This window comes from Peromyscus californicus, unplaced genomic scaffold, assembly GCF_007827085.1.
Source record: "Peromyscus californicus insignis strain IS unplaced genomic scaffold, ASM782708v3 Scaffold_3__1_contigs__length_106647218, whole genome shotgun sequence".
Taxonomy (NCBI): domain Eukaryota; kingdom Metazoa; phylum Chordata; class Mammalia; order Rodentia; family Cricetidae; genus Peromyscus; species Peromyscus californicus.
In genome coordinates, this window is record NW_026294551.1 from 76,505,691 (window position 1) to 76,529,179 (window position 23,489).

The 23,489-nt window shown below is 42.1% G+C and overlaps 1 protein-coding gene across 1 annotated transcript in view; it reads right to left on the minus strand.

The window, feature by feature from the left end:
* LOC128122619 (hepatitis A virus cellular receptor 1 homolog) overlaps nt 1-23,489 on the minus strand; it is a 46,190-nt gene that overhangs the window by 6,574 nt on the left and 16,127 nt on the right. Inside the window, exons 4-6 of the mRNA XM_052758254.1 lie at nt 18,572-18,644; nt 6,913-6,967; nt 4,169-4,507 (exon numbers count right to left, since the gene is read on the minus strand). Coding sequence (XP_052614214.1) covers nt 4,169-4,507; nt 6,913-6,967; nt 18,572-18,644 — 467 coding nt within the window. The remainder of the gene's footprint in view (nt 1-4,168; nt 4,508-6,912; nt 6,968-18,571; nt 18,645-23,489) is intronic.

A 23,489-nucleotide genomic window follows, 5' to 3' on the forward strand; every position in this document is an offset into this window, starting at 1 on the left:
TGTTGTACTTTCATTATAGTCATTACCCATATTCATTCCCACTTCTATGGTGGATTTAAAGTTAAATAGCATGATCAAAATCTCTAAGAGTGCATAGCATCACACTAAACATTAGTATTTTGTTAAATTTCTTGCACATCTTAACCTTTCTGTTCTGGACTCATGTAAAATTCTCTTTCTCTCTTTGCAAAAATACAAGTACATACCCAAGCTTATCTACAAATTTAGATGAAGCAGAGAACTCAATGGTGGAACAGTTTAAGGTGCCACCTCGTCTACACTTCCGTAGGAGCTGAGAATGGTAAGTGCACATTCATGACTCTACTCAGAATGAATGGAACTACCATGACATCAATAACAGTGTGCTCTCACCTAATGTCACTGAATGTCAACTTGGATCAAAATATCACCCAGAAACCAATGTGTCTCATGTGCTGTAAGAATTAGGATTTTGTGTGGTAGGAGAGTCACTGAACTCTAGATACATATCAAGGTGTTTCTGAGACATCTGTTTTTGGAACAGATTATATCGTTTATGCTTTCTAAAATCTGTATGTCAAATACAGAATTCTCATTCTGCTGAATAATTGCAATAAACAAATGCCTTACATCCTAATCTTGAACTCCTCAATTTAATTTTATTCATTAAAAAGCACATATCAGGTGATTATACACTTGTAATTTTAGCAAATGACAGACATCTCTGCTGGCAATGCACATACAGTACCCACACAATGAGTGGAAATGCTCTAGGTCTATGGAAGTCCCAATTACTGCAAAAACTTTCATTGCCCAGCATGAGCGAAGTTGGATGACTCATAGCCCTCCTTGTTCTCACATTACTGTGTTTATATTTAATCATTGGGAGCTCATTTCCAAGGAGCCAAAGTTAATGACTAGGTTTAGGCAACATCTATCGTCTAAGCTGTTTATGAGTGAGGACCTTCCAGGTATAGGAAGAGTAAGTGACTTAGTAAGGAAACAAGATAAAATTTGAGTTCAACCCTGACAGGCATGGTGGCAACCACCTTTTATCACTAAAGGCAGAGGCAGGAAGATCTCTGTGACTTCAGGGCAAGCTTGGTCTACATAATGAGTTCATGCCAGAGAAGCTGAGATCCTATCTCAACAAAATAAAATTCAAATAATACTACCCCAGCCAGTCACATGACAATGTGTAAAATATCATTAAAAAAACAAAACAAAAACATATTTTTGCATTTTCTTGCTTCACAAATAAATTAAAAGATCCTTGAATCAAAACTTTAGAAAGCACCAACTGTCTCTAAAAAGGGAGATTTGCGGAGTCTTCTCCAGTGAGGATTTGAATACAGGACAAACCTTCCAAACATAAATCTCAGAGCAGGAGGTCAGACCCTGGACTCAGAAGAACCAGCTTCTGACCCAAGCGAACAGGGACAGAGTTTGAGCCACTTTCTGTCTCTGTAACATCCACCATGAAATTTCTGACTCTGTCAGTTCCTGTCACTAAAATAGGAACAGGTCACAGCTATGTAGGACACAAGTGTCTGAGAATTAAGTGCTGCATCATCAAACATGTAGCATGCATCCTGATGCTCAGGAAATGCTAAATGTTAGCTTCACTGCACTATGGCCTCAGCTGAATGGACGAATTTCAAAATGGATGTAAAGGGTCAAGAGTCTCCCTACCCTGACCCTAGTCCTCAGTCATCTCTGCTCCCCATTTCTTAAATCAGAAAATCATGCCCCACTGAGCAAGATTCTCATCACCTAAGTCTGGCTAATAGTGAATCCCTGGGGAATCTGATACAGAGAGATGGATGTCCTCCATGGTCAAGCTCTTACATGCTGAGAGTGCATTTAAGACTGTAAAATCACAGACCCTGTGAAGCTGTTGTTTAGGACCCAGTTGAGAATGATTCACCTATATTATACTTCTGACTTGACTCAGTGGCCTGTGTTTCCTACTACCTCTCATTAAAAGAACTCAGAACCTTGAAACACATGAGTTTTACCTGGTTTGGGAGTCTGTGTGTGCACTGGTGTTGGTGAAGTAGAGGCAGAGATTCTGGTTGATGTTGGAGCATTTGTGGGTCTTGTTGAAGTAATTGTGTATTTTGTGGTAGTTGAGGGTCTCATTGAAGTAGTTATGAATTTTGTGGTAGTTTCGGGTTTCCTTGGAGTAGGTGTGGATTTTGTGGTTGTTGAGGCTGTTCTTGGAGTAGTTGTGGGTTTTATGGTAGTTAGGGGTCTCCTTGAAGTAGTTGTTGGTTTTGTGATAGTTGAGTGTCTTCTTGGAGTAGCTGTGGATCTTGTGGTTATTGTGGGTCTCCTTGAAGTAGTTATAGGTTTCATGATAGTTGCTGGTCTCCTTGAAGTAGTCATGGAATATTTTGTGGCTGTTGGAGATCTCCTTAGAGTAGTTGTGGGGTTTATGGTAACTAAAAGTCTTCTTGGAATAGTTATGGATTTTGTGGCTGTTGAGTGGCTCCTTGGAGTAGTTGTAGATTTTGTGGTAGTTGAGGGTCTTCTTGAAGTGGGTGTGGGTTTTATGGGGTGTGCTGAGTTTGTGGTTGTTTTTGGTTTCTTTGGAGTAGTTCTGGGTCTCTTTGGAGTAGTTCTGGGTCTCCTTGGAGTAATTCTGGGTTTCCTTAGAGGTGTTATGGGACTCGTTGGAGTAGGTCTGGGTCTATTGATAGGTTTGAATCTACCTGTAAGTCTCCTTGAAGAACTGGTTGAAACTCCTGAATTTAGAAATCAATGTGAAAGTAAGTGTCAGCCAAGCAAGAAGAAAGAAGAGCCTTCACTCCACCCACTCTCTAGCACACCAGGGAGAGGCTGTCCCCAGAGAGGCTCGTCTCCTGCACTTCTGTTCTTTGTCATTGACCAACTAGGATGGGGCAGGACGGGGTACTGGAAATAGGCTCATCAATAGGAGGCAGCTGCACAGACAATATAGAGAAGAGAACAGAGCCCAAGTTCCTACTGACACATGCTCTAATTAATAGGGGTCAGATCCTCAAATCTCTCTAAGCATCTCTGTGACACTGAGAGAGTATGGGGACTGGAATGGATTGTCTTCCTCTCAGTGGTGACTGACTTCACCCATGTTCAGCATGTTTATTACAGTCAGTCCTGAGAGGACACACCACACAGTGCTGCATCATAACTGAAGGCTAAGTAGGCAGTTGGCCTGTGAGGGATCTCATGCAAGGCCCAACACTAAAGGATTTGCACGTTTGGGTAGAGAGTGGAAACAGTCATCTGTGGTTTCTTCTAATCTAAGAGAAACAGGGGGAATAACCCTTATCCAAAAATGCTCAGTGCCCAGAGTTTCAGAATTTGGATATTTCTGAAAATTTTATAATATGTGCATATGGTTTATGATGGGGGCTCAAGTATATATATATAAGCATATACTTTACACTCATAACTTACAAGTAGATCATAAACTCTTGATAATTCTGTGTATGAATGGTATTGAATTTACCAGGCAATGCCTAAGAGATTTCAATCTTCAAACACTGCAGATTTGGGATTTGGGGACAAGGCATTCAACCTGTAAATTCTCAAATCAGATAATCAGAAGTGCTGTGTGAATCCAAACAGATTACTGATGGTCTGAGAGTGCACAGAAAGCCAAGACTGGAATTAAGGAAGACAGTGCTTGGAAGGAAACAGTCAGTGAGGACTCCAGCAGGGGCACACGCTGGCTTTTGTCAGCTGTTGCGGTTTCCCTATGTGCAGCTTCCTTCCATCCTAAATCTGCTGTCTACAAAGTAAGACCAGGAACTGGGATCAATGCCTTTGAAAACTTTTTTTAGAGGATGTAATATAATTTGAAAGCCAGTGGAAGTAGAGCTCAGTCCACTTTTAATATTTAAAAATTACGTGTATCCACTTCTCTCTCTCTCTCTCTCTCTCTCTCTCTCTCTCTCTCTCTCTCTCTCTCTCTCTCTCTCTCTTTCTTCTCTCTCTCTCTCTCTCTCTCTCTCTCTCTCTCTCTCTCTCTCTCTCTCTCTCTCTCTCTCCCCCCTTCCTTTTTCTAATGAATAAAACCCCCTGAAAAACAAAACAAGTAGCTTGCACATTTGAAACTCCTCATAAGGCATGTGTGTGTGTGTGTGTGTGTAACTGTGTGTGTGTTCACTTGCAAGACATAAGCAAGGCAACAAGGCACACTTACCTGGTTGAACTTGCAGTGAGGTGGTCAGTCTCTGTACACCATTCCACCCCTTCATTTCCACCCGACAGCAGTAGAGACCACTGTCACTCTCAGTGACATTCTCTATCGTCAAGGACACATCTCCTTGAAGAAGCTGCCCCTTTAGCTGGTAGCGATTGTTTGTCCGATAGTAGATTCTGTGGCCATCAGTTCGGATAAGTGTTTGTCCACACGTGTCAGAAGCACATGCCCCTCGGCCCCAACACATGGATGAGAGTCCATTAGACACTGGGTAAGTACATGGCAGTGTCACAGGGTGACCCACCACTCCATGCACTTTTGGGAAAGAATCCACGGCAGCTGTGATCAAAAGGTGGAATTGGAGAATGAGCACCCAACAGTTTCCTACAATTGATTCTACTTCTTCGTTTCTTTCCCATTTTCCTTTTTTGACTGCAGATTAAACCTGGGGCATGAGAGGTAAGTGCTCTATCACTGTGCTCCAGCACCAGCCCCTCTTTGCATTTTTCTTTGTAGCGTTTTCATAGCTTAACTTTTTCACTCTAAACCATTTTCTGTTAGCTTCTTCTTCTTCAGTGTGATTATGTAATGGTCATGTGTGTGGATAAAGCAACTTACTGCACTGTATTATATTCACACTGTATCTTTTTAATTCTTTTTGTATTTCTCATTTTTCCTTTCTTTCTTTCTTTCTTTCTTTCCTTCATTCATTCATTCTTTTTTCTTTTTGTGACAGAGCTCACTGGGTAGTTCTCACAGGCCTAGAACTCTCTATGTACAATAGGCTAGCACGATACTCATAGAGATCCACCTAACTCTACCTTCTGACTGCCCAGATTAAAGGCATGCACCACCATGCCTGACCAGTTGGTTTATTTTTTGTAGCCCAGGCTAGCTCATACTTGCTATCCTCCTGTCTCAGAATCCTAAGAAATGGGACTGCAAGCGTGTATCACTGACATTAACTCTAACTCATAACATTTTAAAACTGCTTTCCCAGAAGCTGTGCATGATGATGGGTGCCTGTCAAACTGGAATTCAAAAGTAAAGTCAGGAAACTAGTGCATTCAAAACCAACCTGAGTTTATGAGGCCGGGTCTCAACACCACCCCCAACTCCCCTCAATGCTACTGACAATGAAATCATTGACTTTAGCCACCTCCCCTGTACAAAGAGCAGGGCTCAGGCTTTGTTTGCAGCATTGTGGGTTAAAGGCAGAACTTTACCAACTTCAATATCAGTTTTCAGAACGACTTTTGTTTACTCACACTGTATCTTTTTAATTCTTTTTGTATTTCTCTTTTTTCCTTTCTTTCTTTCTTTCTTTCTTTCCTTCATTCATTCATTCTTTTTTCTTTTTGTGACAGAACTCACTGGGTAGTTCTCACAGGCCTAGAACTCTCTATGTACAATAGGCTTGTACATAGGCTTGTTGACTGGCTTCAGTATTTAGAACTCTGTGTGTAGAACAGGCTGCCTGAATTCACGGAGATCTGCCTGCCTCTACCTCCCCAGTGCTGGGATTAAAGATGTGCACCAGCAGGGCAAGCTCAGAGTAGCTTTTGTAATACCATCAGGAAGATTGGGACTTTAGGATCAGTTCTTTAAAAATTAAGAAAAAAAAAACTGAACAAGGATCCTATCTTATATGTTGATAACATTCCAGAAACCGAACAACATTCACTTGTAAAGTGAGACCACCACAAAATCAGAATGTTAGATCAAGAACTAAACCATGCAATTTTTGAATCTAAAATAATAATTTTAATATGTATCTTTTGAGATGATGGATTGAAATCCATCAATTGTTTCCAAGTAAGGGATGAGATCTGAGGCCTGAAGATGCAGCTAAAGGGTACCATGCTCACCTCGCCCATGACAGCCCCTGGGTTGGATCCAAGCAGAGCAACAAACAGATAAGCAAACAGCACAAAACCATGAACTTCGAGACTCACTAACTAGTCACTTGTCTTCAAGCCTAGGTCGTGAGTGTGGGACACGATCTGAGAAAGCACGTTTCTTGTTCTATAAAATGAGTATGTAATGGGTTTGTATTTCTCACTGGGACACTTATTACTTGATTTTGCCTGATACTTTTTAGGATCATAAACATAATACACATTATAATAAAACTGTAGAAATTATGAAAAGGATTAATGACCTTCCACTATGCCACTTCCTAGAGATTAGATTGTAAAGTTAGAATGTGTACCAGATGTAGGGGCCCACACCTATAATCTCAGCTCTTGGGAAGTAGGGACAGGAGGATCAGAAATTTGAAATTATTCTTAGCTGTCTATTAGGTCTGGGGGCAGCCAAGACTATCTTGGAATGGTCTCATAAAATTTAGCATGTAATTCACTATTTTCCTCTATATCACAGAATGTGTTCAGTGATATAGAACACTAATTATGTTTAATTAAATAACTGAAGATGAGGGGTTTTTTTAAGAGCAGATAAGCCAAATGAATGTTAGGTTGCCCTTTCAAGTCTCTTCTTCAGCCCTCATGCATTGACTACAACATGCATGTATGTGTACTCACCCTTACTTGAATATAACATGCATGTACATATATTCGCCACTTACCCAACAATCTTGTGGGTCTTATTTTTAATTTGGATAGGTTAAGAAATTTCTTTGGGGCTAAAATTTCATCCTGGTTCTTTGCTGTAATACGCAGGGTACGTAGTTCTCTTCTGAACCTCTGTCGTCCTAGCCATCCCCCAGCTCACCTCTCACTTACCTGGGAGAAGGAGTATGAGGCCTGAAATGAGGGCTTGAGGATGCATCGTGGTGTCCTAAAGGACAATGAGAAGACACTATGGTTGGTTGTGGCCCTCACATCATGGAATCTGGACAGGTCTTAATTCTCAGGAGGCAACTTGTCTCTGTACCCTGGTGGGGTGAATTATGTGGGCCTGCTCTGCTGGCAATGAGAGAAACCCATAACCAAAAGATTCATTTAGGGCTCTGAAAATTCCCCATAGTGGAGAACGAACTCTGTGACTTCCCATGGACAAGGAAAGCTGTCCCCCCAAATAGCCTCTTCTTCCCAGTCCTTCCCCACATATAGCCATCATATCACCACTGGTCTTGGCACAAAAAGCTGGCAGACAGAAAACTTGAAGGCAGAGATAAGAGTGTGTTACCTCCCTTGAGAGAACCCTAAGCAAGGACCAGTCTTCCAATGGCGGTGCACTTGCCCTCTGGTGGACTCAGAGCTGTTCCTGCTCAGCAGCCACAGTGGTTGGTCTCTAAGCCCCAATCAAGTCCATTACTAGTATCCACGGACAAAGAAGAACGGAAGTGTTGTGTCTACACACATTGTCCCATACAGACAACGAACGGTTTTGAAGTTTTTCATTTTAGTTCCATTGTGACCACTAATAGACTGGGGCTGAGGGAGTATGAACAAATACTACTCTCACTAAAACACTAATATTAAGCTGCTGCAATGGCTCATGGTTAAGAGTGTCCACTGCTCTTACCACAAAAAAAAAAAAAAAACAAAGCAAAACAAAACAAAAAACTGATAGAGGAGGTTCACAACCACTATCCCTGGAGATGCAGAAGACCCAAAAGTTCCTCAGACACCATTGGCCCAACACAACATCACCAAACATAATCACACAGAGATATACAAAATTAAAACAGTAAATCTAAATATTAAAAATGGTAATATGCTTATTATATATATTATAATTTAGTTTAATTTTACATATCAGCCACGGATTCCCCTGTCTTCCCTCCTCCCCCGCAGCCCACGCCCCCTTCCCATATCCTCCAGGGCAAGGTCTCCCCTGGGGATTCAGCTCAGCCTGGTAGATTCAATTGAGTCAGGTCCAGTCCCCTCCTCCTTTCACCCAGGCTGAGCAAAGTGTCCCTGCATAGGCCCCAGGCTCCAAACAGCCAGTTCATGCACTAAGGACAGGTCCTGGTCCCACTGCCTGGGGGCCTCCCAAACAGTTCAAGCTAATCAACTGTCTCACTTATCCAGAGGGCCTGATCCAGTTGGGGGCTCCTCAGCTATTGGTTCATAGTTCATGTGTTTCCACTAGTTTGGCTATTTGTCCCTATGTTTATTCCAGTCATGGTCTCAACAATTCTTGCTCATACAGTCCCTCCTCTTTCTCGCCAACTGGACTCCTGGAGCTCCACCTGGGGCCTGGCCATGGATCTCTGCATCCGCTTCCATCAGTCATTGGATGAGAGTTCTACCATAACAGTTAGGGAGTTTGGCCATCCGATCACCAGAGTAGGTCAGTTCGGGCTTTCTCTCGACCATTGCCAGTAGTCTATTGTGGAGGTATCTCTGTGGATTTCTGGGGACCTCTCTAGCACTTTGCTTCTTCCTATTCTCATGGGGTCTTCATTTATCATGGTCTCTTTTTCCTTGTTCTCCCTCTCTGTTCTTGATCCAGCTGGGATCTCCCACTCCCCTAAGCTCTCTTTCCCTTGACCCTTGCCCCTCATTACCCCCACTCATGTCCAGTTTGCATGTGTAGATCTCATCCATTTCTCTGACGTTGGGCGATCCCTGTGTCTTTCTTAGGATCCTCTTTACTAGGTAGCCTCCCTGTAGTTGTGAGTAGCAGTCTAGTCATCCTTTTACATCTAGTATCCACCTATGAGTGAGTACATACCATGTTTGTCTTTCTGAGTCTGTGTTACCTCACTCAGGATGATTTTTTCTAGATCCATCCATTTGCCTGCAAACCTCATGATGTCATTGTTTTTCTCTGCTGAGTAGTACTCCATTGTGCATATGTACCACATAAAATCATATATTTATAAAATTACAAGGTATCCAAATTACTGTACTAAATACAAACATAATATTAAAATTTTAATCACTTCATACATTTGTTTCCTGTCTTCAGGGGAATACATCTGATTCTATGAATCTAGACCATCAGTGAACCAAAGACCTCTGGTCTCATGTAGCTTACATCTATCTAAGAAATAGAGACTTGTTTATAAAATATAGAAAATATAGAATACACTCTTATCCTGGGTGGTAAACACAAACAGAGGGAAAAACGACAAGAAAGCATAGAGCAAGCTAAGGGAGCCTTTGTGGCAGGTTTGGACCAGGTACGATGCAACTTTAGCTCGGGCTATCTGGCTTACATGGACTTTCTCAAAGCTGCTTATCTTCCTGAACTGACCACTCCCTTTCCCTCCAACACACCAAATAAAGCAAAATTTAGTTACTTCTGCCCTTGGCTACCTCACCTTGTAAAACAAAACCTCAAGTGCCTACAGCCAATTGATGTTCTTCACTCTGAATACAAGACATTTCTTACAAAATTCCCTAATTTGCAAACCAACATAAAGTCAATGAACATCACAGCAAACATATCTATGCCCTCATCTCTCTGACCTCATTTCCTTATTATTGTATATTATTACATATTACTTATAGACACTGGCCCAAATAATTGGGGCTTAATCCAAGAGTAAGAAACTCTTTTCTACAGCTTTTTTCTCATTTCTCATGTTAACTTTGCTTAAGAAGGCTTTAATAGCTCATCTATGAAAGTCCATCATTCCATTTAAATGAGGACCCACTTGCCAAGAATCCAAAGAACTGTATTGGATGCTAAGTTGCCCTAATGTCTAGAGACTCCCCTGTGCCTCCCCCCGCCCCATTATTCTAATGTCCCGCACACAATCCCACATCATCCCATATGTACTTCCACATGGTACAGAAACTCCATGGAGCACTATCCTGATTGCTTCTCTCCAGCATGAGTCTGCAGAAGACCCAGCTTACCTGTTACTTAAGAGAGAGTGGAAACTTCTTGTCACAGTTGCTTCTTCCAGTCCTCTGCTGCTGAGGGATGCTTCCAGAACTATTTATGGATAAAGAGGAGTCTCTCTTACAACTCCATCCTTATCTCCTGGCCACACTTTTACCTCTTCTGTGTGCAAATTGAGTCTCTCCAGTTCCCCAATCCACCTACTAGATAGCATCTACTCACTGATACAAACAGACTAGAGGAGGACATCAGTGGGTGGGAGCATTGCTAATGTGGCCCTGGGCTGTTTCCCAAGCTGCAGCAAAGATCTTCACTTGAGGTGTGACTCTAGGCCTGGGGACCATGCTGCTTTGGAGATGGCTGGGGAGTGAAGGGACTTTAACACCTGGACCAACCCTCTCAATTTGCAGGTGAATAAACTGCTCCAGAAAGAAGAATCAACTGTAGAAACCAGGAGTCCCTGGAGCAAGAGCAGAAGGGACACCTGCTCTTATTGTACCCATTGGTCTGCCCTTCAACTAACATCTTTCTAATATGTTTACTAGCAGCCCATACTCAGAATGGAACAGAAGAAAGAATACATCCAGTCCACTGTGTACGACTAGTTCCCCACCTAGCAATTAGAGAGCAAAATGTTGTTCAAGCAAGTGTTTCTAGAAGCAATTATGAATTTTGAGGGTGTCCTTACTCCTAAAAACCAAATAAGCAAATAAACTAAAAACCAACCAATGATGAATGATCTTCTTAAGATACTGAGAACAAGGGCACAGATCTATTTGGGGCTAAAACTTCTGGCCCATTACCATCTACGTGGTGTAAGATGCTGCCCCCACACCTACTAGGGGGAAAACAGATGGATCATAGGGATTTAATAACATAGGCATAACTAAATGGAGTTACGACAATCATTTGAGTTTTAAGTTGGGTGTTGTATTTTTGTGTTTCTTGTTTTGTTTTGAAACAGGTTCTCGCTATGTAATTCAGGCTGGCCTGAAATTCCCTTGTAGTCAAAGACAATTGTGAACTGATCACTCTTCCTCCATTGCTGCTGGATCACAGGTGTGTGCAGCCTCCCTAGGTTTCTGTTGTTCTGAAGATCCAATCCAGGGCTTCATGCATATCTGGAAAGTCCTCTAAAACTGAGATCTATCCACAGCCTGGATTATAACAAATATTATATGTTTCACTCACACTGCCTTCCTGTCTGCTTCTAGGTCCAGGTACCTATTCCATGGCTGTTCCCTTTCTCAGAACACTTCTCTCTGATGATTTGAAAAGCTGCCTTATGTCTTTCAGTCTCCAGCTTAAATGTGTTGTCTATAACAACAAATCCCTAGTCCGGTTACTGTCATTACAAAATAACTCTTATCTCATAAGTGGTCACTAGTAGCATGCCATACCTTAGGAGCCTACACAAGGCTTCACTAGGTGCTTTTATGTGTAACAAATGGAAAATGTACACTGAATTCCCAAGACTTAAAGTGGAAGAATGTGAACATTTCTTAGTGATTTGCCTATCTAGTCCATGTTGAGATTAAAATACTTATTATGCATTATGGATAATTCTCTCTGGTCTCCAAGGCCTCCCACAGTTCCTGAGCCCTCAGCTGATGCCTGGAACACCTGTATAAAGTGTATGCTGTATTATACCAAATAGTCTTGGATGGGGACTTTACACAAGGCCTATCTGTTTAATATCAATGTGTATTTATGAAGAATATCAGAAATTTATTGGTACTATATGACTTAAAATATTTTCAAGAAATATAAATGAAAAAAACAACCCATTTCATAGGAACCCATTTTTATAAAATCTTCACAACTCAATGGCAACACATTTACATACAAATGTTGGTATGTTTAAATGACATGGAAAGAATCCACCAGACTCCTTAAAGTATTTGGTAGAGTAACAGGGTGGGAAAAAAAAACTTTTAGTTTGAAGCTCTATTTTCTTTTCTATAATTGTGAAAAAAATTATTTATTTGTGTGTGTGTGTGTGTGCGTGTGGTTTAGTGTATGCATGTGTACCACATGCTTGGATGAGCTCACAGATATCAGAAGAGGGCCTTGGATTATCTGGATCTGGAGGTACAAACAGTTTTAAGATGCCATGAGGGTGCTGGGAACTGAACCTAGGGCTCTCCATCACCAAGCCAGCCCTCCATCCCTGAAGCTCTATGTTTCTGTATCATTCAAATATTTGAGAAGATTTCCTAATATATTAATATCGCTTAAATACAGGTTTATATTTTTTAAGATTTTAAATACATGTGTGTGCTCGTGTGTGGGTGTGTGCCTGGTGTGTGTGTATGTCACATGTGTGCTCGTGTGTGGGTGTGTGCCTGGTGTGTGTGTATGTCACAAATATGAATTCCTTTGGAGGTCATAAGAAGGCATCTGTTTCCTTGAAGCTGGATTTACAGGACATATTGAGTCACCTGGTGTGGATGCTGGGAGAACAGGTCATTTCCTCTAAAAGAGGGACAACTGCTCTGAGGTGTGAGGACAGATCTCCAAAGCCATGGTAAGTACTTTAAGCATTAAATAAACACACAAACGAGTGACCCCTGCCCTGGGCTAGAGTCTGTTCTCAATGAAAAGCAAACTGAGCAACAGCACGTGTCACTGACTGCTCCCTGACACACGTGCAATGCCATCAGCTGTCTCACTCAACTGCCCTCGTGTTCCTCATATGATGGGCTGTACCCTCCAACTAAGAGAAATTATTTCCTTCTCCCTTGTAGAATCAGAATAAATTAATTTTTTTAAAAGGAAAGTCTCTAGACTATGCATTGTTACAAAGATGGAAGGTCATTTTCATTAGCATGGTGGAGTTTTCTAAGCTTAATTTCAATCCTCCCCTTCTTCCAGAAAGATAGATTATCCTGTGATGACATCAGCAAACTTGTGGAAGGATGGAAGATTCCATGAACACAAAGGCTGCACTGAGACACACATATTCCTCAACCAGTAGAAATGCCTTCAGTCACCGTGTGTTTTATCTGGGGCACATTAGAACCAGTCAAGTGTACTGTTCCATGATGTGTCCAATTCATTTGTTTTGAACAACTGCTCCATCTGACCATCCTTCTTCTACACGAGTCCATTGAATTTAAGCAATGGTAAGGCTGAGGATTTGTGTTTCCAGAGAAAAGAGAAAAGGAGGACAAGGTCAAGAACTCCTCCGTGTGTCCCTCAGAATGTAGTGGCAGCAGGGCTGCTCCTTGCTCACTGGGTCCTGCAGCAATCCCTTGCTGGGGACTTGAATTCCCTGCTGCGTTCTGACTTCCTAGAGGGAAAATTTCATGACTCTTTCTATCGGTGGTGCACAGCTTGGGTTTGCAATGCAGCAGGCCTGTGCTCATCCTTCCCATCCCAGCACAGACCCTGCTTTTACCAACTATGAGTCAAGCATTGTGTGGGCTCCTAAGCTATGACATACTATTAGTGACTAATTCTGGTATGAGACGTTGATCATAATAAGCTACTCAAGAAATAAACTGGACTAGAGATAAACAGATTATTCTGTAGACAACAAATTTAAGATGGAAAATGAAAGATATGAGGCAAGTTTTCAAACCATCAGAGAGAAGGATCCTAAAAAAGGGAACAGGCATGGAATAGGTTCAGGAACCAAGAGAACTTGGGCTGTCCTAGAAGCAGACAGGAAGCCAACCAGTGTGACTGAAACAGAGAGGATCAGAAGGGGTTGGTAAAGGCTGGAAAGGCAGTCCTCCCAGGAAATGGCTGAAAGGTCCTCAACAACAGAGTACGTGAATCTGATTGATAATCGTTTTGTTTGTTTGGTTGGTTGGTTGGTTGGTTGTTGTTGTTGTTGTTTTGTTCTGTTCTGTTTTGTTTTGTTTTTCAAAGCAGGGTTTCTCTGTGTAACTACGCTGGCTGTCCCGGAACTCACTTTATAGACCAGGCTAACTTTGAACTCACAGAGATCCTCCTGCCTCTGCCTCCTGTGTACTGGGATTAAAGGAGTGTGCCACCACCATTCTGCATGATTGATAATCTTAAAGAGAAAGCTGGAATACTTAGGCTACCATGTGACAAGTATGGATTATTTAGAAGACCAAGATGGAGTAGAGGCCCTCAGATAGAACACTGAATCCTAGAACGGGGCGGGGTGGGGGAGGGGAGTGGAGAAAAGGTGAGATGAATGAGCATAAAAATCGCTGGGATTCCAACAGAAAACTCGTGAGAATTGCTTGACCTGGATGATTTACTTAATATGGTTCTGCTTTGGGTGTTTGTTGTCGTTGTTTGCTTGTTTGTTTGTTTATTTGTTTGGTCTGCAGCTCTGCTCCTCATGCACCAGCCTCTCCACTGCTTGTTGGCAGATTTGTACCTCATACCCACTTTAACTGGATTCTTCAGCCAAATTTGAAGAGCAAAACCAAAATTGAAAGGACCATGCTGAGATAAAAATTTAGATTTCTAGGGACTGGAGTATAACACAGTAGAGTGTCCAACATGGACCCAGCCCTGGGTTCAACATCATGGTGATCCACACCTGTAATCACCAGCACTTAGGAACAGAGGCAGAAAGATCAGAAGTTCATAAGTACTACAAAAGAACTTCAAGGACAGCATGAAGAACAAGAGACACTGTCTCAGAAATTTTATTTGTTTGATTTCTAAGATGATTACCTTTAAAAATATGTGCATCTAGGTATACACTTACTGCTATATTTGTTTAAAATATGTTACTGTTTCATGTTATAGTATTTTTAAAAGTATCACATTCTCCGACAAACCAAGTTCACCTCTAGAATTCTAAACCTCAATAACATTTAAATGCACATAGGCTTGGTATAAAACATATCTTTCAACCATATTTGAAATGGAAAAAACCAAATATCTATGTATAGGGAATTGGTTTAATAGACCACTTATATTTATTTCACCTCACACTTCACATCCATCTAAATAAAGTATGTTATCCAAGAAAAAAATGGGAAGTTACCATATGTAATCTTTTGTAAACAGATAAACAAAGACTCATGGGAGATGTGCTGTGGGTCACAGGATCTAATAGATCCTAGCCCCGTGTATCTGTTGAGTACAGTGAAGTAGCCAGTCAGGGTTGAGATATGCTATAAATGTAAAATGCACATTGAAATCCCAATGCTTACAATGAAAGAGTGTGGATTCTTCCTAGTGAATTTTCTATCTACTCTGTGTTGAGATGACCAGACTCACAATGCACTCTGAATTAAAGAAAGTCTGTTCTTAAAAGTAATGTCACCTATTTCTATTTATAGACATTTATTTATTTGTGTGTGGATTAAAGTGAGAGTGGATGCACATGTGTGTGCATGTGGTGTGAGTACCTGCAGATGCAGGACAGATGAGGGTATCTAGTGTCCTCCTCTATCACTCTGCCTGTTCCTTTGAGTCAGGATCTCTCCCTGAACCAAGGCTTCCTGAGTTTTTTATCAGACAGGAAGCCAGAAAACCACAGCAATTTCTGTCTTCCCTTGCCCACTTTAACTTTGAGATTTGGATATTCCTAGAGTTGGGTCTTCTTATGTGGATGCTGGTGCACAGTCTGATCATCACTGTGAAGCAAGTACATGTAACTGCTGAGCCATCTCTCAGGCACTATCAGCTGTTTGCTTTCAAAATGGATAGCAGAAACTTAAAACTGCTTACATGTAGTCCTCATTATGTCAGTATTAGACATGGTCTAGAAGTACAAAGCAATTACATAGATCTCCCTTGGGAGGGGTTCTAAAAGGGAAAGACCAAGAATGAAGGGATCCCAATGTTAAAGTTAAACTCCACCTTTTTTGGAAGTTTGCTTGGCTGGTTTTGGTTTATTGATTTTGAGATGAGGTCTCTCGTAGCCCAGGAACCTCAGTCTCTGTGGCTGAGGCTGATCTTAGACTCCTGATCTTCGTGCTCTGAAGCACCTGATTTCAAGTATGCACTACCATGTTTGTCTTTTTACTGTAGTTTTTATTATTTTAATATTTCAGTATAGATTAGCATAACATTTGCATGTTATTTATTTAGTTACTTAATTTTATCTATTTATGTATAACATGGAGCTATGTTCCCACTCCTGGTGTTTATTTGGAAACAGGGTCTCGATATGGAAACCAGGCTGACATCATACTACCAATCCTTCGGCCTAGTGCTGGAATTTCACTCATGTACTAGAACTACATTCGTGTGCAGTCACACCCAGTTAAAACATTCAAACTTGAGGAACCAATCCCAGGATTCCCAGTAAGGATCATGGCTCAGTTAACAGTATCATGTCAATTTTGATCATGGCTTCATGATGTGTACCATGCTGACATTAAAAGAAGTTGGATGATTATAGGGACACTTGGGATTTTTCTGCAGATCCAAATTGTTTCAGGATTAAAAGTTGAACAAGGAAAAAAAGAACAATTCAAGAAGATCTCTAACTTCTAAGGCTACTGTAAAGCAATTAGCTTCCATCAAGCTACCCTGCCCAGAGTGTCCTTATGACACCTTGACTGGAGAGAAGCAGCTAGAAAGGTGTGAAATGTCAGTTTTGAGTCCTTACCTGAACTTTCAGGATGGTGAGGCTGCTGCATGTTTATGGGAACTTTTAGCCTGAGGAGGATGGTTGATGTCATTGTTGGAAGGAACAGTGAAAACTGCAGAGAACTTCACTGAGGCCTGGAGCAGACAGGTCTTGAGGCCCCTCACCCTCAGCACTGGATCCTTCCTTCCACCACAACTCAGTCAACAGCAGGTCAGGGGAGTTTGGCTAAAGTCTATGGTGAACTTTACCATAACCAAATTACTCCAATCCAGCAGGGAGTGATGTAGAAGTCTACTGTAGAAAAAACACATAGGAAACAGTCTTCCTTGAGCTGCTCAGTCACTTTCACTTTTTATTGAAGAATTTTATGTCAAGTTCAGCTCACAGCTGAGCAGTAATGACATCAGTATGTCATAGAAGACAGGAGAGAGACACAGGGATGGTCATAGCAATCATGTTTGTAACAGCACATGTTGGCAGCATGCTAAATGTCTACCTGTAGGAAACTAGGTAAATAAGTGTGATGCATTCATGATATAAGCCATGAGCCTGATTAATCATCTGGGTATAGAATGCCAGAAGTCACAATGCCACTCAGAAAATCAAGGTACAGATCCACACAGGTAAAAAGGCTTCTCTCTGTTTGTGTATTTCCAGGACAGCAAAGTGTGCAGAAGCTTTTTATTTTTGGACTCTAGGAGGGGGAACATGGGAATGGGAAGTGTTTGGAAAAGGAATCATGATTCCATACACATCTTACATGGCTTGACTGTTTTCCTATATAGTCATTTATATATAAATTCATTATAAAGTAATTAATATTAAATAATAAAACAAAATGAACAAGCTTCTTATTTGTCAAGTATGTTTATTCACTGTGCTGAGAGAGACAGAGACATATACAGACACACACAGTGAGAACCACACAGACAGAAACTGATTGGTTTGGGGCTAGAAAACAGACCATTTGCTCAAATTCCAGATAGGTAGGTTGTTTTTCTGGGCAACAATGCCCATTTTTCTGACTGTCAGCTGCCCTTAGCCAGTCACTGCATGTTCACAGAACTGGTCCACAATTCTCCCCACCATGGTGGTTCTGAACAGGAAGCCTCAGGACACAATGCACGGGAACTGGGAGCAGGGCAATCTCACAGATTCTGACTCCAACCAACAAGCCTGGAAGCCCTGCAGTTCTCTGCATCCAGTCTGACCTCAAACTAATATCATACAACCCAGGCTGGGATGGAAATCATGGCAGTCCTCCTGCCTCAGCTTCCTGAGAGCTAAGAGTACTGGTTGAACCACTATCCCTGACATGTTCGTTTTTTTGAGAAAATGTCTCATTGCTCAGAATGGCCTGGAAACTGTTTAAGTAGCTCAATCTGGCCCTACCCTTTCAATTCTCTTGTCTCAACTTCCTGAGTTCCAAAATTATAGTCATGTGGAATCATAGTAAGTATTATGGACATTATATGCAACTACATAACAATGAACCATATTTCCAGAGCCATGAGAAAGCATACACACCTCTAATGGTGACATTAAACTCGACTCCCATCTATTTATCTATGAGAAAAATTAAAACTTGGATTTCCCATGATTTAATCCTCTCAAGGAAGGGAAGAAAGTGACATTTTAAGTTACAATAAAATAAACATGATATAATCACAAGGTGCTTCTAAATTAAGTTCCCTCCTTTAATTTTATCATCCTATTCCTCTCATAGAGATGATTTTAGTAACCAAGATAGAAGCTCATTTTCTGAATTACCAATAGTTGTCTTTCATGGACACAAGAATTATGAGGTCTAAAGAAAACATTCAAGTCTAACATGTCCATGTTTGAGAGAGCACTCCCCACTGCCTTGAGAGACTAGCATGATGTCAACCGTGAGTGTGCATAGAGACAGCTCCAGGGCCATCCTCTCCACTAATGCTGGCAAGTGAGATCACCAGATGAACTGACACAGAAAATAGCCCTGGAGATTAAAGGGTGGTCAGCGTGGTCATATCCAGATGCTGTTTGCTGCAATCACAGGAGAAAGACCCTCAGTGGGCAACGGAGACTTAATCCTTGACATGAAGACTGTCTTCTATAATGCAGACCTTGTCTTCACTGCGGGGCCTCATGACCACTGTATTTTGCAAAGCTCCAATCTTAGAGCCATGGGTTTCCAACCTGCAGAGAAGGAAAGAGAGGTGCTGAAGGCAGAAGAGATCACTTTCCAAGACTGAGCAGAGCTTTCATTCATGACCCATACTCAGAACTCCTGGAGCCCCATTCACAAAACTGTAACAGTGAACAACAGCACCACACAGGGACCTGGTGTTAAATCAGAGAAACACTAGTTTAATAAGCATCAAACAAACCAAAAACTATTTGTAAAAATATCAGCTCATATTGGCATCCTTCACAAAAATGGAGGATCTAAAAAGACAGATCTCTAGCACCATGATTAGTTATCTAATCACGATGTGCATGTAGGAACTGGGCTAGGAACTAGATGTTTGGTGTATTTACAGCTTTGGACGGTGACCCTTTAGAAAGTGTTAGGAGTGACAGGTGACCTGAATTAGATCCCTAGATCCTATGTAAAGGTAGAAGAAGAGAACCAGCTCCCCAAAGCTGTCCTCTGACCTCCACAGGAGCTATAGGTCCTGTTCACGTGCACACGTACACACCACCCAAAATAATAATACATAAATAAATTTTTAGTTTCAAAGAGTTTTGAAATCTGCATAGCATCTACATCCTCTGACATTAAGCATGGAGTAGAAAAACATGTCAAGCAACACAGCAGTGTCTTTTCACTGGAGCTGGTGGTCTGTGGCACAATTTCAAAGATTACTGTATGACACACATTCACAGAGGTCACATGCACACAAACATCAAGCACTGGACTGAAAGGAATTTGGGGAGAGCTCTGCAGGTGTTCACAGCTGGCCCAACCCAACAGCTGTGGGAGGGGCGTCACTCGCAGAGCTCATCCTGTGCCCCTGTTAATCAGGGTAGGCACAGTGGACTGACATTTGAGATTCTAGAACTCATGGAGGGGCAAACCAGAGAAGAAAACAGAGGAACTCAGGGGTGATGCTTCGACACAGGGTTATTTTGTCCTTTGTACACAGCGGCCATTTCTACTACTGAAATAGAACCAAACTGAGCGTCTCCAGTCGGCCACATGAAGATATGCCTGCCCTGAGAATCACAAAGCAGATGAGGAAAAGCTGCTCTCCACATGGAAAGTCACACACGCACATGTATGGAAACAGTGTGGGGGTCAAGAGGCTCTGAACAGTCAGTGTGATATAAGTGAGAGAAAAAGTTTTAATAAAATCACAATTAAAATTAAAAAATAAACCTTTAGGGAACAAAACACTATGAGGAATCAAAGAGCTAAATGGATGCTGGGTTTGGGGTGGCGGGTTTTTCCTATAAGGAATATTTCCTTTCCAGTCTCAGAAACAGTTGGTGAAAGGAATTCTGGGCATGGATTCCTCAGACTGAGGCCGTTAAGCTCTGCAGTGTAACCTGGGACACCCTTTCACATTTCTGGACCTCTTTTCCAGTCTGTAGGATGACTAACAGTGTATGAGCTGTAACATATTCATTACCAGGAAGAGTCTGATGGAAGCAGTAACAGGCAAGTGTCCTGGGCACTTATGATGCGCCAGAATCCACAGAAAACACACTCACACATAATCACATTGGCTCACGTGATTAAGTCGGACACGGAGAAGTCTCTGTAGAAGCAATCCACAAAGGACAAGTAGGTGTAGTGGACAGTAGCCAGAGGGGTGTGGGGTTTGATTTTAAAATGGCCCTGTGTAGAGCCAAGTGAAGCAAATGAAGCGGACTAGATGGCTTTATAGGAATATAGGTAACCACATGTCACAGAGAAGGTACAGGGGTTTTCAGAGAAGAGACTGAAAGCTTCAGAAATACAATCAATTAAAGAACCTACAAGGCAGACAGCTACTATAATTGAGCAAAGAGAACTTGTTATGAACAGCAGAGTCACAGACTTGCCAGGATTCCTTTGCACTCCCTGCTTCTGCAGGAATTATCAAGCTCCAAATCCCCTTTTCTAGTGGGACTCACTCAAGCTGCCAAACCTTACTTGAAAGCATCTAAAAGGACCTGGCTATTAACTCCCATGATCTTTGATTTTATTTTCAGTTTTTAGTATTTTTACATTTATTTTGTTTTTTTTAGTATACATGTACCACATGCATGCCCTTCAGTTACTGTTTTTTAAATATAATTTTATTTTTAATTATGCATATCAGGGTCTGTATGTGTGTGGATATATGCACATGAATTCGGGAGTCTATGAATGCTGGGCTATCCTATCCCTACAGAATGGAATTTCAGGCAGTTGTGCGTGCTGGAAGCTGAGCTTGGGCCTGTGCAAGAGCATTACCACTGAGTATCTCTAGCCCTTTCATCATCTTTAATACAATAGGCACCCAATGAAAGACACCTCAAGTAAAACCAAAGAGCAAATCAAAGCAACTCTTTCAATACCAGCTCCAGAAAGCAAAATCTATCATTCAGCACTTGCTACAAATTGTCAAAGCTGAGGAGCTCCTTTGGTACCAGTTCAGACACAATGGTTGGGAAATCAGGATGCTGACACATCCCTGGAAGGTATGGTAACAGGAGAGGGGCTCCAGAAACTAATTTTAGAATCCAAAGTGAACAGTGGGAGCCAAGCAAGGCATCTCTGTCTAGAAGAAGAGGAGAAAGAGGAGAAGGAGGAGGAGGAGGAGGAGAAGGAGGGGGAGAGAATGAGGTCCAGGAGGAGGAGGAGGAGGAGGAGGAGGAGGAGGAGGAGGAGGAGGAGGAGGAGGAAGGACGAGAAGGTTGGGAAGAAGGAGGAAGAAAAAAGAAAAAAGAAATCTCCGAGACTGTGGGTAGAAGAGGAAATGGCACAGGCCACACCAGCTTACCTCAGTGATCCCGTCTTCTTTTCCTCAAGGGAGTACTCTAAATTAGGGCGAGGTGGTGCAGGAAGGGTTAAAAGGAAAATTGAACATGTCATCAGAAAGCCTCATGATGCTTTCTTCTAATCAAGGGTATCATTTTTATTTCTAGTTGAACCATTCCCTAGTAACTTTGAGAGCTTTGTTTATGTTCCCCGCAGGAAGTGTCTTCTCTGCATTCACCCCCATAGCATTCCTAATGTGCTAGAATGGCATTGGCAAATTGTCATTCACTGACAGAAATGAAGATGTCTAGGTTTGTAAATTAGCTGCTGGAGAACAAGCTGAACCTGGACTCTCCGGGCAACCTGAGACGCAAGGTCCTACTAATGTTCTCTTCCATCAAGAGTCCTACACTGGCTTCTGCTCATTCCTTAGTGTGTAAATCAGGAGATGTATGTGTGTGTGTGTGTGTGTGTGTGTGTGTGTGTGTGTGTGTGCGTGCGTGCGTGCGTGCGTGCGTGCGTGTGTGTGTGTGTGTGTGTGTGTGTGTGTGTGTGTGTACCACCTACTCCTCAACCTCCACTTCCTGTCAAAGACCTTTAAACTCCCAGGAGTCACCCACCCTACCTCAGGGGAGAATAAACAATTTGGGAACATATTTGTAGATTTTGCTCAATTTCTAAGTCCAACTCTTCGACATTATCTTAACTGTAGCTCAGATGAACCAGGAGCTATTGCTTCTGCTTCAGCTGACTGGGTGCTGGGATTGAAGCTCACATACAGAGCCTTGAAAATTCAATGACTGACGTTCTTACACAGGGAATGGACTACATGGGTAGAAACCCTGCAGGAGAGGGCCATGCAGGCCTGAGCCCCCTCAAAGAACTCTGTTCCAGTGCTAGTCATCAGTTTCCCATCCAATGTCTTATTGGCCTCTTCTATTAAATATGTTACAGAACACTGATAATATCATCACGGGGACAAAACCAGGTCCCAAGGCTGGGGGAGAACACATCTTGTAATGGTCCGTTGCCCTCACCTTCCAGATCTCAGTACTGTACAACATTTCATAGTATTTAATTACTTTTTCTTTAAAAATCTGTTCTCTCTCCCTCTCCCTCTCCCTCTCCCTCTCCCTCTCCCTCCCTCCCTCCGAGATATATATATCCTGTGTCTGTGTGTGGGTATATGCACTAGAGTGAAGGTGCCGGCTAAATCTTGAGTCTTCCCCCGTTGTTGTAGTTACAGAGAGTTGTGAGTCACCTGAGCAGGTGTGGGAATGGAATGCACCTCCACCGTAAGAACAGTACATGTTCCTAAGTACTGAATAGTCTCCCCACCCCTCACTAAATTTCTGGAATTGGAAATCTGACTTTATCTTTTGAGGTGATTGACAACTGAAGACAAAGCATATGCTTGGAAGCCCAGCACATAAATGATAGAAGCATAAGGAATTCAAGGTCAAAGTGAACCCCAGCTACATGGCAAATTCAATGCAAGTCTGGGCTGCATGAGACCCTGTCTCAAGAACCTCAAAGGAAACAAGCAAGCGATGGTGTGTAGCTAAAGCCTGACTAGTATTTAAGCTCAACGGGTTTACGGCACAGGAATTTTAATGATACTGTAACAGTGGTCACTGAGCATGCCCCAAGTGTTAGAAACAATCTCAGTGCACAGTAGGTCCTAACGCATCCCTGGGATCCAGAAGGGACTGCAGCATGTATCTTGGATTGGGGAACACAGAGGAGTCATGTGAAATGTGAACCCCATGGCATGTGGAGTTACTTGAAAGCAGTCAGAGTGGCTGAGAATCTTTGCTCTAGTTCCTTGGTCTGGGAAACCCACATGAAACATACTGTCTTCTAGCAAAGGGCTAAAGAGGACAGAGGAAGTGCCACCTTGAAAGAAATGTGGGAAGACTCCATTGGCAAGAAGAGCTGTGGAGTAAGCATTTTGCTAGGGTCAAAATCTATGCCATTCTTCCTAGTCATTGCACTGCTTTATATGGCCAGTCTCATAAGAAAGTGAGGCCAAGCTCTGAGCACTCAGAGACAGGCACAGGACTTCTTTGTTTTAGAGTTAAAGGCCCAGCAGG